Source organism: Mugil cephalus, chromosome 3 (genome assembly GCF_022458985.1).
Source record: "Mugil cephalus isolate CIBA_MC_2020 chromosome 3, CIBA_Mcephalus_1.1, whole genome shotgun sequence".
Taxonomy (NCBI): Eukaryota; Metazoa; Chordata; class Actinopteri; order Mugiliformes; family Mugilidae; genus Mugil; species Mugil cephalus.
In genome coordinates, this window is record NC_061772.1 from 17,678,757 (window position 1) to 17,695,124 (window position 16,368).

Consider the following 16,368-nt stretch of genomic DNA (forward strand, 5'->3'; position numbering starts at 1 on the left):
ATAATATTGGTGTGGAGACTTCTGTGGCATTATGTTCAGATACCACACCATTTAGATTCCTTAGGAAATGTTGTGAAAGCCCTGTTGTTACAGAAATAAAATTATTTGGTATGGGTATATGAAAACTATACCAACACACGCTTGTACATTTTGAAATACAGTACCATGGCAAACAACTTGTTTCGGTGCTATATCCTATACTTTAGTCTTTAGTCTCATAAACCCTCATACTTGTGGTCGGCACTAAAAAACAAAGATCTCAATCTGCACGCCAGGACAAATTCTATTTTTACATTAATATATTTTTTAATAGGGAACTGGGACTCAACTACGCGTCTGGATTGGTGGACAGCATACACATAACACACCTACAACGTCACTGTCATTTGAGCTCCTTGTGAAGAAACAGCATTAACGTGTACAGCACTGAGTGAACACCGAGGGGCGCCAAAGACCTCTGGAAATGTGCAGGTAAATCATGAGTCTGTAGCTGCTGCAGTTTATTTTAGTGAAACTTGGCCCCTGGACATTTCCTTAGAGGTTATTATCTGCAAAGAAAACTGAACACATAGTGTTCTGTGGATGTAAATTGTCTGGAATAACAATGGCTTCGATTTTTGAAATAGATTTTGTGATGTTGTCAGGTGTCTTTAAATCAATCTAAACAGTGTTTATTGTGGTGACACACTATAATACTACAATTATTATTATTATTAGTAGTAGTAGTAGTAGATATATCTTCGCACTGGCTCAACTTAATTGTCTATACTACTTATATATGTTTGCAATTAATAAGCAACACTAATACATGATAATTAATTTGAGGAATGAAGATACAATGCCACAATAATGGACTTTTACTTATTATAAAAATTTAGCAGATCTGATGGTGCTGGATTTCTCCTGAGCATGATGGCTTTGTTCTCAGTGACTTCTCTGTTGAATCTGTATGCAACAGCTCTCCTGTTTGCTGTACATTAAAGTGTTTAATTCAGATATGAAGGTCAGAACACCATTACCATTACTGTCCCTCTCCCATATTAGACCACAAAACCAAGACCATTTGCAGACTCGGTGCTTATTAGAGATGAGTGAATGGATCACAAACATATATATAAGCACTTCATAAAATAAAATGGAAGAAGGAAGAATTTCACACAACCTGGCGAACGTGGCTCTGAATCTACAATGTCGCTCATAAGATCTAAAATAACTAACACGCTGTCATGTCTGGATGTACCATAACTACTAAGAACAAAACACTTCATGACACAGAATCAGTTGCTGCATGACAAGCCACGGAGGAAATAGTAAACTATATTTATTGACAAGTTTAAATTCGACTATTTACAAGCTCTCATAGTGGGCGACAAAAAAAGAAATTCACACCGATACAGTTTAAAGAGCAAATACTGTTTGCACACAAAGAATTCTGGTGTCCAGTCTCACTTGCACACAGTTCTGCAGACAGATAATTAGCATCTATGACTGTTGAGTGCTTGGTCGTCTTATAGCTCACTACTCGTTCACCTCTCGCTCAGTAGCTCTGTCTCAGATGTGTTTTGGCACAGTGTTCATTCAGTAAATTTTAGCTGTTATTTGTTTTTTTAACAGGGTTTCAATTATCTACCACAAATCACATACAGTATACCTAACATTACAACTGATATTACCTCAAAAATAATGCCAAAACATGAAAAACACTGGTGTAAGCCTTTAACAGAGAGTGCGATATGCAAATCGCCACAAGATGGAGGTGTAATAACAGACTATTACACATTTTCAGCAGTAAAATGCAAAGCCTAAAGAAAGAGGTCCACATGTTCATGCATGACCCAACACAGAAATTAATGAATGAAAGGGGATCAGGAAAGCAATTATACTAACTTTAATTGTTGATTTATCGGGCAAATCGTATTAACCAGTTAGATAAATCATGTATTTTACTGCAAATCTCTGTAGGACTACCCAGAATTCCCAAAGTAAGAGCTTTAATCAAAGGTTAAAGGGACAAAGCTTGGCCAGCTAATCAAAGTGAACTGGTGCATTCACAAGTGTTACAGAGTGGGAAGCCTGAACAGTTCAGGGTGTTCAGAGCTGGGCTGAGGACCCAGCTCTGTGGGTGATGCCAGAGGCGAGAAATATTTCTAGTACCTCTCAATCGGAAGATAAACCTGGATGGGAATGCAGACAAAAGGATCTAATCATTCATATGAATAAAAGGGATGTCAACAGAAACAGCAATTCTTATGACGTGGGACAACAAGGATTCAGATTACAGGCTTAATATTTGGTAAGCTGCTTGGTTTCCATAGGTCAATTTTTAAGGACATCAGTTTTACAGCTGAAAACTTTTACATGTGAGCGACTGGAGAACAAAACAAGATCAGTGAAAACATGTCAGGGACAATTTGATTTAATGGCAGTGGCTCAAAGGTGCACTCCGCTAAACTTCATTTTGTTGGGTGAGGTCTTCTGACACGCTGTTGAACTCAGTGGCCCGAGAGCTCATCCCCAGATACTGCTTAAGGAATTCGCTGAAACGTTTCTGGTTGTTCCACTTGCGGGCTGACTTCCGAATCCCGATGAAGCCGCCATACCTCTTCTGGTACGACCTCCCTGGAGACATCAGTTTCCTGTAGCCGTGCCTCCCTTTGACGAACCCGCCGAACCTCTTGGAGACGCTCAGCCCTGCATCGTCCTGTCCTCTCGTTGCCAAGTCACCATCTACTCCTTCCTGGTCTCCTCCATCCTCGTACTCATCCTCAAGGGACTTATAGGCAGCGTTCGGCTGGCTGCCCTGTCTGCCACCCAGGTCCCTGTCCACACCGAGTGCCCTGGTCACGTGATCAAACCTCCCTAAAGCAATGGGCAGCAACAGACCTCCCTCCACTGCTTCCTCATCCTCAGGAAACAGGGCCTCTACCTCCTCTTGAGATCTTTTCCGCATGGTGCCACCAAGAGAGGAAATGGGTGATGACAGGGCTTTACGACAGAAGTCCCAGGAGAAGGCCGGGGAAATGTTGCCTTCGCACTCAATGAGACACACCTGCCAGAGACAAAGACAAGAGGTCATTTTCATTTTCGCAAAACCTTTGGTTGATTTGACATTTTTTATATAATTTCTTAGTAAAGGGATAAAGGCTAGCTTAATATTAAATGCAAAATGATATATATAATAATGTATATTTATAAATAAGTCCCGTTTTAAAGCTACTGGATGGATGGATTCATGTTCCCCTCAAGATCACTTGAAAAGACTTTTGTTTTTCATCCAGTACTTTGGATTATGGCCACATACCCGGTTTACTAATTCTACAAGTAAGCACTTAATGCTAATAAACTTAATAAACCAGTCACGTAAGCACGCCTGACGTTGCTTTTTCATAAGCACTCTTACTGCACGGTTACTCCAAGCCTTTGATTTGTAAGGGCTGTTAGAGTAGAAAGTCCATTCTTGACTCAGAAAATAGCAAAATCAATACGTCAGGGGATTGATTAGATTTCTCGATGACCACCTTTATTTTCCGCTTCACTGGTTCTGTGGGATTGTGTGTGTGTGTGCGTGTGTGTGCATGCAGGTTGTGTATAATACCATCACATCAGATGGTATTACAACGATCATATCCATTACCATGAAGCTTACTCCAGCCGTACCTGCCACTTATCTAACAATAATCCTTATCTCGACATAAAGTAACCATACATACACCATTCATCCTAAGTATTTAAGCTGCATGGTACATATATATTATGTCCCTAAAAGGGAGACAAGTCCTCACAATGTGACTGTGTGGAAAGATTTACAGGAGTATTTAATGCATTAAACACTACATAGCTTTCAACACATGGGGTTACTTGAACACGACATAAGCTAATTACGTAAGCTCTGGTCCCTTATTGATTTAGAAGTAAAATGACAGAAATTAACAATAAAATTAAAGAAAGCAGGGACTCCAAAGGGTATAGGCTGACTTAAGGTCCCTTTAAATACCACTGTGACCTCTTTGCGTCACTCTAACAGCACAAAGCCTTGTGTTTCGAAAAAATAAATACATTTTCTTTTCCACTGCACTCCACCGAAAAGAAAAACCCGAGAAGCAGTCGTGCCATTAACTAGAGAGAAACAACCACCAGGCATAAGCGCAGAGAGGAGAAACACGCATCCATCCACAGGAATCAATTAGACACAACAAATTAAAACTGAAATGCCAAAAGGGTAATTTGTTGAGTCAGAGAGAGTGACGGGACGGCGTGAGTACAAGATGGGAGGGTGGTGGTGGGGGTTTCCACTTATTTTAACACCTAATGAAATGAGTCAAGGAGCGGAGGAAGATTGTGTGTTTGTTTTTTTTTGTTTTGTTTTTTTTAATGTGTGTATGTGTTTATGTGCAGTCTAGTTTTATCTGGATATTTCAGAAAATTAAATTCTCCAAAAAATGATTTTTAAAGCACATTTCAACATGAGAGTTTAATTGAACAACTCCCACAGAGGACATTTTGATTTATCACAGTAGGGAAAGAAAATTTCTTAGTTATTGGAGACCTTACAGCAGCTCTGCTCTTTTCCCAATGTCATCGTTAGTCATTGCGGTTGGCCAATGAGCCACCAAGAACAATACCACCACCCTGAAACCGAAGCAGCTAAATGGAACTCACCTGACGTTGGGATTAGTTTTCTTGTTTACACTTAAATATACCACTTTTTTTTTTATTTATTTTTTTTATCTCTACTGCAGCCTCAGACAGTCTCAGACAATGTGTGTATGTGTGTGTGTGTGTGTGTGTGCACGTGTGGACTCCTCACCATGGTGTTGAAACTGAGCTGTTTTGGCAAGATGTTGCTGCAGGACAGGCAGTCTGTCTGGCAGTCACTCTGTCCAGGATCACACAGGCAGAGGAGCAGCAGAGCCACCACGGTCTTCATGGTCCCACCGTCTGCTGCACAGCACAGGACAGAGCACGTACACATGTTTAGTCCAGCAATTCAACATCTCCCTGTGTGTAATGCAGCGGCATTTGAATTAACGTGTCACTGTCAGACACTGAGAGTCTGTAAAAGTTTGCTCCAACCTTAAAAGTTAATGTTCAAATGAAGAATGTATGATATCCAAGATGTGTTCTTTGGACAGCAACTTATCTTTTTCACTATTGTCTTGGACTTGTGTTTCTGGCCAACCGACAAAGTTTTACATTTAATACTTCAGGCGTGTTTTTGTGCTCCATTCTTTACCAAGCCCTGAGGGAAATATCTGTCTTTTAAATGTGCCACCTATCCTGGTTTACTAACTGTCTTTGTCCACGTTTTCAGAGCTCATCTGTCTTTTTTTTAGGTTTAATTTTACTAAAAGGTTTTGGGTCTCTGCTGTTTTATTTTCAGTTGTGGACACCCCATAGGGTGCCAAAGCTGCTTCTCTGACCACGGCTTTCCCAATAAGCCAGTCAACCACATGTCAACCATTAATCGGAAAATCACTTATCATCACATACACTAATGATACACAGAGCTTAAAGTCTTCGGTTTTTCATTCTATCTATTTTTACTCAGGACTTCATGAAGGACCCATACGACGGTTAAAGAGCAGAAAGAGACGTGACTGAAGTGAGGTGGGGTAGGAAGCGAGACAGCGACCAAAGTAAACCCAAACAGTGACGAAGAGGGGAACATAAAATGATTTGACCTTACTCTGTTAGGAACAACCCAGTCGGCTGACTGTGACGTCAGAAACACAACTGGAGTTTTCATCTCATTAAACAAACTCGTTAACTCCTTTAATTGATGCCTCAATTAATGCCTCTGGCAACAAGCTGAGTCATTGTTTCTTGGTGGCAAACGCACACCCTCAAACTCACGCGCCACAATACGCGCTGCAGCGCACACACCGATGCCGCAGAGAGACATTTAAATACATGCATCGTCACACAAAGCGCCCATGCTCTTTCAGCTGTAGGTTATTATCTATTAAACACAATTAATTTGTCCTTAGTAAAATTCCCTTTTCTAAGGTACTTGAAATTTGGAATACACTCAGAGTAATTAAAAACTGATAAAAGTGAGATTGCACCACAGTTCATTCCAGTCTCCGACTAACCATAAAACAGTAACTCCACACAACGAATCCAAATTAATCAGTCTTTGTGTGTGCAAACAATAAGTGAGTGTGTTGGGTGTTATTAATTTTTCTGCCCGGCAAGAAGGGAAGGATGGGTTTGTCAGTGGAAGACAAAAGACTAACATGGCTGTTTTAGGCAGGAATACAAGGACAGGATGCAACTAGCAGATGGCAGTGGATAGACAAACAGCTTGGGGTGTGTTCATTTGGCCACAATTTATGTCATTCTCCTGCCTCTTGTCACTGACTCTGTCTTGGCTTGGCTTCCACAACCAGGAGGATCACGCGTGAAGGTGCCATCACACCTTTGCAGCCGGAGAATGCAAACTCGGGGGTGCTTTGTATTATGAGGCTCACAGCGATGCTAGGAGCTGTTTTGATCAATTAAACGCATCAATGATTTGGGCAAATAATGAATGAAAAAGTCATCATGCTATTATATCGCAATACTGACGTGTTAGCGCGCTAACATTTGTCACCAACCACGAGGCACATGCAACAAATTACTTTAGAAATTACTTAATTTGCACATGGAAATAAGGAAAATTAAGAAATTTCCGGATTTCACACCATCTTCAGTGGAACAGTGTCTGCAGCAAAATTTAAAACTACCCTCCAACCCCACAGCACACTTGTTCAAGCAGCTTGTTTTGTCTCATTGACAGCCCCCTTCAGCGCCTGCCCTTTTATCAAGGGAGCAAAGGTGGAAGAGAGACATTGCAGTTAGTACGCATAGGGAGGAGGTTTGGGTCGATAAATGGATCGACAAAACCGAGAGGCTGTTGTTTGCTTTGAATTTAACTCTGTTTCTTTTAATTAAAACTATCTTATTATCTTGAGTATGTGTTAATCATTGAGATTATAGTAACAAAGTACAGCTCTTCGTGCCGTGATTGTGTTGTCATAGTGTTAAAAGACCTACACAATATAGACACTGTCTGTGCTCACATATACTATCGTAGTTGGTAAACCTACAAACACATAAGACGATGTTAGTGCTGGGGTTACGGCTATATCTACCTGTAACCATTGAGCCATTAGTAACCATTATCAAACAAAAGAAATTTCTGCTACAGATAAATAGATAAAGGCAAAATATAAACACAATAAACACATTTTACTTTGTTTAAGGAGTAATCTCAAAGCTACACATGGCAGTTAACAGAGAGAAAAAACAATTATTTGGCCAAGCTGAGTACATACTTTTCTTAACGTACTACAACTCTCCCAATTATGTTAACAGCGAATGCCTGATTTCCTATCTGGAAGATCCGGCACAGAATGAATACGGCCGAGCAGCAGTCACAAACCTCACTCGGGATATTACAGACATGTGTGCTCACACACGGGTAGGTACCTTTTCTGCTCTCTTCTCTATAAAGTCCTCCGTGACGTTGACAGCACTGTAAAATAAAACGGACCTGATCTTCTGTGGGGTTTTATACTGAAGTCTGCCAGGTTCCCTTGGGAGCCATTAAACCCCAATTATTCTGCTTTTAATTAACTGATTAACTACCAAATAAACCAGTTAATTAAGTCATTACTGTGTGGGGCTGTGCTGAGGCACTGCTCATTAAGGTCTTACAGTCCAGTCGATGATGATTAAGACCATTTTCAAATGAAAGGAAGTTTCTTTATCAAAAGTATCTCTGAATCTGATAGGATGTTAGCAGAATACATACAAAATAATAACTAAATAGTAAGAGGGTCAAGAGGGGGTGGAGCCAATCTCAGTCATCTTTTCGCTCTCACATGCATACCCTATAGCCACGTTAGTATCACCCGTTCATCTAATAACCATGTTTTTGTAATGTGTGAGTAAGACGGATCATCCAGAGAAAACCCACACATAGTTAGAACATGCAAACTCCACACAGAAAGGTCTCGGCCAGATAGTTCAGACCCAGAGCCTTCTCGCTATAGGGCTCAGTGCTCACCACTACATCCCCGTGCTGCCATTAAATGAAGCGAAAAGTCAGCTTTAAGTCTGTTTTAGCAAATTATACGTGTAACTCCGGGTGTGTACATGTTAATTTAGCTTTTAGGAATGGAATATTTTTTAAACATCTTCAAGCTGTTAAAAAATAACAATGAAAGAAATACTTTTTAAAGTTAAAGCCGCATGTTAACTCTATTGTTGGCGCAGCCCTCAGAAATTCTCAGACTGTCTCCCAATGTGTTATCAACTCTTCCCTCTATTATTTCGCCTGTATTACAATTTCTTATCAAAAACAGAAAATTTAAAATAAATTACTTCCGTCCCGAAGCGCGGATTATCCACGCATGATTTAACAAAACAGCAGTGTGCGTCGGTGTCGGGCTGCGTTCTTATTTTTAAAAGCCGAAATGCAGATTGTTGCAGAATTTATGCAAAAACAAACCTCTGCTATTCTGTATCTTTTCTTACTTTGTTGCTGCTTTAAAATACAGGGCATGCCCTAGTTTTGTCCTTGCAAGAACAGAAAAAAGGCCCTCATTGGTGGAAGTGATGTTTTGTTGAGTAATAAAGGGCAATGTGGGTTTAAATTGTAGCCAGCCAACTCATTCTAACACCAAATCCACTGATGATAGAATTGTTTTGGGCCTGCTGTGTGGGAAAGACTGGCCTGGTTTAGGTTAATGACATGCACGCAATGAATACAATGAAAACCCACCTTCAAACTATAACTGTTAACATCTGGAAGTTTAATACAAAAAAATACAAAAAGCAACTGTCTAAATATCTAAACTCACATACTCTGGTCTGTGAAAATTCAAGACACCTCAAACCAGGACAATCACATATTTGTTTATTAAAGTATACAGCAACGGACGTAAAAATTTATTTTTAATTTAAAACTGAATGTGAAAGCATACAGTTCCTTCAAGTGGTTAAATATTATATTAAGTGCTAACGCAGTACATATACCTATAATTTCCTAATAAATGAAGATTTAAATGTGTTATCTTTAACCCAATAAAAGAACAATGGCTTCGAACCCTTAGAGGAGACGGGACTATCTCGTTGAATAAAAGAGACAAATATTGAATGATTAGAGCGTATTTGTGATGTTGGTATTGTTAGTTGATGAGCCGGTTTGACAGGTAATTAAATGTTATTTAGTCCTCTACTTGCAGACAGAGCACTTCATCTGCCAGAGGAGTCACTTTGACTGACAACTTGACTGAGGCCCACCTAAAATATATTGTGCTCTTTGTTATAATATTGATGTTTGGCCATTGATTTGACACATTTCAGGAAGGCAGATCTATGCTACCAATCAGGCTGATATGACTATCTAATCTATATACGAAACCGCCCAACCTACCTGCACCGTGCACTTACTCGTTAGCCTGTCATTACCTCTCTTCTCCTCACCCTCTCAGTGCCTCTTCTTTCTGTGCTTTATGTAACAAAAGCTGTACATGTACTTCACGAGAGACAGGAAGCTGTTTCACAATACTTATTTACTTATTTGGTGCAAACATCTGTATCAGTTATGTTATAAGACAATGTCTTTGGTGGCTAAATCCTGCATAATATGACTTTCTTACAAACATGTTTTTTCTTTCAGGTTAATAAAATATATATTTACTGTAACATATTAAATTATTTGCATTAATAGTACGTACTCTCATAATGCTCACGAACTCATGATCGTTGACTATATGTCAGAGGTCGTGCCAGCGGCACATATGCTCACGGACGTGTCTGCAAAGTGGGCGTTTTGACAAATCTCAGGTCAGGAGGAGCATTTAGAAGAAGCCTTTAGTGTTTTTACAGGATATTCCCTGTCAATCAGACTGTGTGACTCGCGCAGCTGAGGCCATTACAGGCAGACACGCTAAGCTAAATCAATTTCCTTTCTCAATGCATCTAATCACCTGTGGTCGATGGATGGTTAAGAGGTGGCTCACACATACCTCCACAGGGGTCGGACCACACTCATTTCATATTGATTTTTTGTTTATGCTTCGAGGTAGGGTGGTGCACTATATATTTTTTTGCTTGTTATTACCACCTGCACAGATGTGACCTGAACATGTTTGTTCTCCTTGTACCTCCTTGTATTTCTATAATGTGAGTTATTACTACGTAGCTGAAGACGTGGCGCGTTGTTACCTGGTGGAAACATTAGCACGTAAAGGGTCACCTTCATAGCCTATATGCTTTTGTTGAACACAGCTGCAACTAATAATGTCTCCATTACTTTCAGGCGTGGGGTGCTCTCTGAAATACTGAAATAGAAATCACACTGGTTATAAGCTGTGGTGTTTCCACCCCAGTGAATTATTGAGTTTTGCCAATGTATTCCTATTTCATTATTATTATTGTCATGTAGAGAGTACAGATTTTTGTCCAGTTAGGTGGTCACAGCGCCAGGTAAGGTGATAATAACAGCATGACCCCTTTTTGTGATTTTGTTGAGTGTCACGATGTGTGTGATATCATCTAGAAAGAGGGGACAATTGGGAACAAAAGTGTGAACAATAGAGGGTCTTGTGCTCTTGGAAGTAGTAACATGCCCCAACTCTGTGTGTTGTTGCTAGGTGACACAAACTGGGGTCAATTCCCATAGAAAAGCTTTGAAACCTTGCAGACTCAGATAGCATTGAATACTGTAATTGTTATTATAAAAAGCCCAAAAAGTGTACGGATGAAAAAATGTGGGTACACTGGATGAAATAAGCACAACTAAAAACTGTAAAGTCAGGAAAAGCGTAGCAATTTTTTCAGTGTCTACCAATGTTAGTTATCTCATCTGCATGTTACCTCCTGGTATCTCTGGAGGTTTTCAACATTTTTCTGTCACTGTCACATTGTTTGTCCAAGTAAACAACAGTAACGTAGGAAGTCATGGCTTGATGAAGGATAGGAGCCACCTGGTTGGTGGTTAGCAGACCAATCAGAAGGCTAACAAATGGTCCAGTTGCCAGTTGTCAGTAAGTAGTGGGGCTTAAGAAAATATAAATCCAACATGTCACCGCAATGTGTCTTTCAAGTTTTAGTTTAAAATAATAACGCACACAACATTTTATTCTGCCATGAATGTGTGCTCCTGGGTTAAGTCCCATTCGACATGAGCTGTCTCACTGTCTGTAGCTTTAAATGCTAATTAGCTGTTACTGCCTACTCCCAATTCAAGAGAAGACACCCAATAATTTTGTGACAGGTACAATGAATACCTTGAAAAAAAAAAAAAAAAAAAAAACATTGAGAAAAGAAAAGTAAGAAACAACTCTCCGGGGAAAGGGGGAAACTGCATTTGGCACAATATGTCTCATTAAAATAATATCTAAGTATCTTCACAACAGTTACAAAGTAGGAAGCTACTTCCTGTCACAATCAATGAGAATGGACATCATTGACTTATTAGCATTTACTGTAATCAAAGCTAACCATGCACACCAGACACCTTAGTGGAATTTGTTTTTTAATGCAACAGCTCCATGTGGTCAGAAATATTTAAATAACAAACCTATACCACTTGTCTCGGGAGAATTCCTGGTTAGTTGTTAGCTGTTCTTCTAACATTGATTAGGGGCTTATAGGTTTGTGGATCATTATTTAATTGAATTTTAGTCACTGGCGTAGTATCTGAACTGGTAGATGTTAAATTTCTGGAATATCCAACTGTGACACCAATTACAACGTTGAGACTGATCTGGTCTCAACGTTGGTTTATTTGCTGGGCCTTGGGAAACTTTTACAAATGAAAATCGTGGTTAAGTGAAACATCATAGCTTTTGTGTGAATAACATTACGTTTTCAAGCACTGGACTTGTTCTACATTATAAAGAACCATAATCTTTCACAATAGAAGTACGAGTGGCTACACACCACAGCTTTCAAGTGTTTCATTTAACATTAGTAGAAAACGTTGTCCATGCCTTTATGGTAAAATTGGTTTGTGGTTCCAACTTAGTTTTAGACTTTAAAAACACAATTTCTTCTGCAATACAGACCAGCACCCTTAACAAAGCCTTGAGTCAAAGCAAAGAGTAAGTATGGACAGTTTATCATGTTATCACTAGGGGGTCTGCAGAGGCAGGGAGGGGCACAAAATCTTTGGTTGATTAAACATTTTTTATATATATATTTTCTTTAACAAAATCTTTAAAGCATATTAACATAAATCCAACATATTTTAGTAAAAATAATGATAATAATGTATATACACTAGGGAGGGTGTCCGTACTTAAACTCAGTTTGGGGTCCTTGGCCTGAAAAATGTTGAAGACTCCTGCTCTATGATTTCCAGTTTGGCTTCCAAATACACAGTGTATTTTTCAGTTCCTAGATTACCAAGATCAACAGCAAGAAAATTACAAAGTCAAAAGAAAAGTCTTTCTGCTTAACCCTCTATTATTTTCCACCCGAGAGTGTTAATATAGGACATAAGAAGATGTTTTTTTTAAAACCTTTTTTAAATGAAATTACCATATATGGTTCCCTGTCCTTATGTAGTAAACAAATGTAAACACGTATTTAGACCATTTGAACATAAGAGCTTATTCAGGAAATTGTCAACATTATCACATTAGACAACATTAGGACACGTCTTCATGCTACCTAATAAAGCAGATCAGACTCAAGCGAGCTCAGCTCATGCTGAGGTTTTACCTTAAAGACCAGATCTGAACCTGATTTGACCTGGGAAAGTTGTCTCAGGACATGCTTCTAAACTGAGAGGACACTCAGGGACGCAATTTAAAATGTGCGTGGGAGTTACCAAATATGATTCATCGCCCCATTAAGGGTTAAGCAACTGTATGCAACCTTAGCCAGTTCTCCTTTGGTGTTGAAGCAGATGGTAAAAGAGGTACACTTAGGGTGACAAGGAAACATAAAGAGAGAAATAGGCAGGTGGCCCTGCTGCGTTAGGAACATTGTATCCTTGGATTAACTCCACACGTTCCCAGCCAATTCATTGCGGCTGCCAGAGGTGCGCACACCAGCACTACTATGCTGCGTGACCTGTGATCATGCACTCCTCGTCCACTCTCCATTTTCCCCATCTAGTTCTTAAAAGAGAGTGGTTAGCGGGGTCAAGGGAGTTTATACATGAAGCTAATGAGGTGTGCTGAGTTGTGGCAAGAACCAGCAAATTCGCTTATACTGAAGAGGGGAGGAGATGGATTGAAAAGAGTATTTAGCCCATGGAACTCATGAGGCATGAACTGTGGAAATGAGCTGTAGCTCAATAAAATGCTTGGTGCATCCACTATATATTTATTAAGTTTGTTTATTTTATTTTTTTTTTGCTAATTTTCTTCTTTAATTTATCCCACACATATTAGATTACATCTACATTCGCTGCACAGATTGACTGTTTGTAGATGTTTCATGAACTCAGCTATTTGAAGATTTTGGTTTGATAATGAGTAAAGTTTAAATATTTTAAACACGAAAAATGACAAATTACACTCTTTTCTTTTCTCAAAACAGAGCTTGTATTGTTTTGTTCCTTTATGGGTCCTTGTCATAGATTCTTCACATCTGCATAAGGCAAGAGAAGATGCCTCTAAAGCACCTGTACCAAAAGGTTCAAATATAATTGGACTCTCATCCCTCTCAGTCTCAGTCTATGTTACTGTATCCTTGTCAGTATTTGTCTTGCTGCCTGCAGGAAAACTGCGAAATAATACAATATAGTTCATCTCCATCAGATTATATATAAATAAAAAACACTATTGCTTTTTGAAAAGATCTCTGTCTCTGTATTTATGTGGCATGATCTAATTCCGACTACAGCTACATTCAACTCAAATGATTCCTCTTAAATGTGCAACATTAAACTTTCATATCATGAAGTGCACATTTAGATTTAAACTGGTTCATCTCCTCCGTATCCTCCACGCAGCCTCACTGAAGACTTCTGTAATATTATCCAACCAACCAACAAACGTTACCTACCTATAAATACAATTCTTTAGTTTTTTTTTTGCTCAAATCTGCACTAAAGTATGACTAAGTAGCCTTTAGTTTTCTTCAGAAACAGTGGACAATGGGACTTGTTGAGCTTTTCAGCTTTTTTTTAAAATAGTTAACTAAAAAGAAAAAAATAAGTTGTTTACGGAGTGTCTTACAAGGTCAAATGGAAACTGAGCCCCAGGCAAAACACAGGCATTGGTTAATTATTTAGTGTAAAATTCATTTTAAAGTTTGTTATTGACTTCATGGCAAAGAAAACACACCTCTTCATAATGAGTTTTCTACAAAAAGCCTTAAGGCATCAGGATAAGGTGAATAATATTAATAAAACAACTTCAGGAGCTGCCATTACTTCTCCTTTTTCTACAAACACTACTACTACTGGTACTATTTATAATAATAATAATAATAATAATAATAATAATAATTCATGTTCTAATGATCAATAGATTTTATAGAAAAAAGCAATTAAATGACAGCACAGTGTAAAAATCCTCATCAATACATGTTCAGTCCTCAATAGAATACAAATAACTTACATCATTTACGTAATGGTTTATATTTAATATGTAATAAAACATGTAACATGTGATTCATCAAAGTGCCATCTGGTAAATTTGACCAAATAAAACCAATTCAGCCTGGTTCATAACTTCAGCCTTTGAACAGTTCAAGCTTATGAAGGGTCAGCAGAGCCAGATGTGGCCAGATGTTTTATATGTTATTAATAAAATCCTCTAACATTACTCATTTTACCTACCTTCGTGTACCGGACATTTATTTATTTTTATTTTAGTCTGGGTCCAGGTGGTTTATGAATTTGAACAAACAAGTCCATCCTAGGATTTATTCACAATTATTACCAGTGAAATCTTCGATTACCACCACCACATTTACCAATAAATTACAACATCGGAAATTAAAATCTAACTCCAAGTAATCTGTAAGTACATGTGTAAGAGTCATCATAACGTTAATTGTTGTGCATTTTAGCGTCAAAGATCTTTCCTTTCGAATGATTTGGCGTCAAAACGATGGTTAAAGTAATTAGCCTGCAGGTAGATGCCTCAGAAAATCTAAAAATAATCCTCAGATGATGGGCGTTCTGCGAAATCTCACCCTGATCAACAGCAAAATGCACTCACTGAAATTATCAAAAACAAACAGTGTCTCGAGCTGTAGCGTGAATCCAAACGTCAAGTCACTGGGACCCACTCGAGCGCAGCAGTAAATCAGGCCTTAACGATGACTAATCAGGACCAGCCATTTATGACCTTTCCCTCCCTCTTCGTAAAATACCAACGCACTCACAAAACAAACATGTGTGGTCACCTCACCCCGAGCTGTCTGCTCTCGCTGGCTTTTAACCCCTTCAGACAGGTAGCAGTTAACCACGGGCATTAGGAGACGTCGCGGTCTGTAATCGCTCCTTAGGAGGTTATGGATTCATCCCCACCTGAACTCGCTCTGCATCGTTAAGAGTTTGTCACAGAGGTGAGCAATCGGTCAAGCTTAAAGTCTTCGATCGGCATCACTACGAGTGCTCGAGGGGGGGGTCAGAAGATCATAAGATCACAACACAATGCAACAAATACCCTGTAACCCTTCAAGATTTGTGGACGATGGAGAAGTCACGGGACAAACACTGGCTGAGGACAGCAGAGCTCTCAAACGCGCATCAAGTGTTTCCTTTTTCCTTCCCTTTTCCCTTTTCCCTGATTCCTGATTGAGTCTGTCGAATTAATTTCATAATCTCTTGAGCTCCCCAGAATCTGACAAACATAAGCACCGTTAAAAGCAACAAAGGAGTAAGTGAAAGGCAAAATGATGGAAAACTGTTTCCTCCTTCCTCAAAGTTTTTGCATCAAAGGTCAGAGGTCAAGCAATTTATTTTCCTCCACTAAAACCTCGCTCCTCCTCCTCCTCCTTCTCCTCCCCGGGGTCTTCTTACCTGTGTCGGGGATGAGATTGCGGGTGCCTACGGGGAGTCCCTTGGGTGCGGGTTGCGGTCTGTCAGTGTACGTTTCCTTCCCTCCGTCTCAGCGTGGTTTTTCTGGCTACGTGGAGGCTGGAGCCAGCTGCTCTTATAGGGACCCACCCCTCCACTTCAACCCCCCTCCTCTGATTCTCTCACTCTCTCTATCTCTCTTTCAAAAGTCCCTCTTTCATTAGAGAGAGGGATGGAAAACAGGGAGGGGGGGTGGGGGGGGTAGATGCAGGGGGTGGGGGTGGGCTGGTGTGGGGAGGGGGGCAAGGAGCGATGGAAGTGGGAGGGAGAGAGGGAGGACGGATGGTGAGGAGGAGCGAAACATTGGAGATAGGATGAGAAGAAGAGGAACA

The 16,368-nt window shown here is 39.7% G+C and overlaps 1 protein-coding gene across 2 annotated transcripts; it reads right to left on the reverse strand.

Moving 5' to 3' along the window:
* Positions 1-1,277: 1,277 nt before the first annotated feature.
* On the reverse strand, positions 1,278-16,084 carry pnoca (prepronociceptin a). Of its 2 annotated transcripts, none has more exons than XM_047580727.1 (3): positions 15,980-16,084; positions 4,808-4,941; positions 1,278-3,049 (listed from the first exon to the last, which is right to left on the reverse strand). In XM_047580727.1, the coding sequence occupies exons 2-3, from the start codon at positions 4,925-4,927 to the stop codon at positions 2,447-2,449; spliced, it is 723 nt and encodes a 240-aa protein (XP_047436683.1). In that variant the 5' UTR covers positions 4,928-4,941; positions 15,980-16,084; the 3' UTR covers positions 1,278-2,446. The 2 variants fall into 2 exon arrangements, with proteins under 2 accessions (XP_047436683.1, XP_047436684.1); XM_047580728.1 differs by having other exon boundaries at positions 4,808-4,938; positions 15,980-16,075.
* Positions 16,085-16,368: the final 284 nt, after the last annotated feature.

Coding starts and splice junctions, on each gene's coding strand:
- pnoca (XM_047580727.1), bottom strand. CDS start 4,927: ATGAAGACCGTGGTGGCTCTGCTGCTCCTCTGCCTGTGTGATCCTGGA. Junction 3,050..4,807: donor AGCTCAGTTTCAACACCATG/GTGAGGAGTCCA, acceptor TGTCTCTGGCAG/GTGTGTCTCATTGAGTGCGA.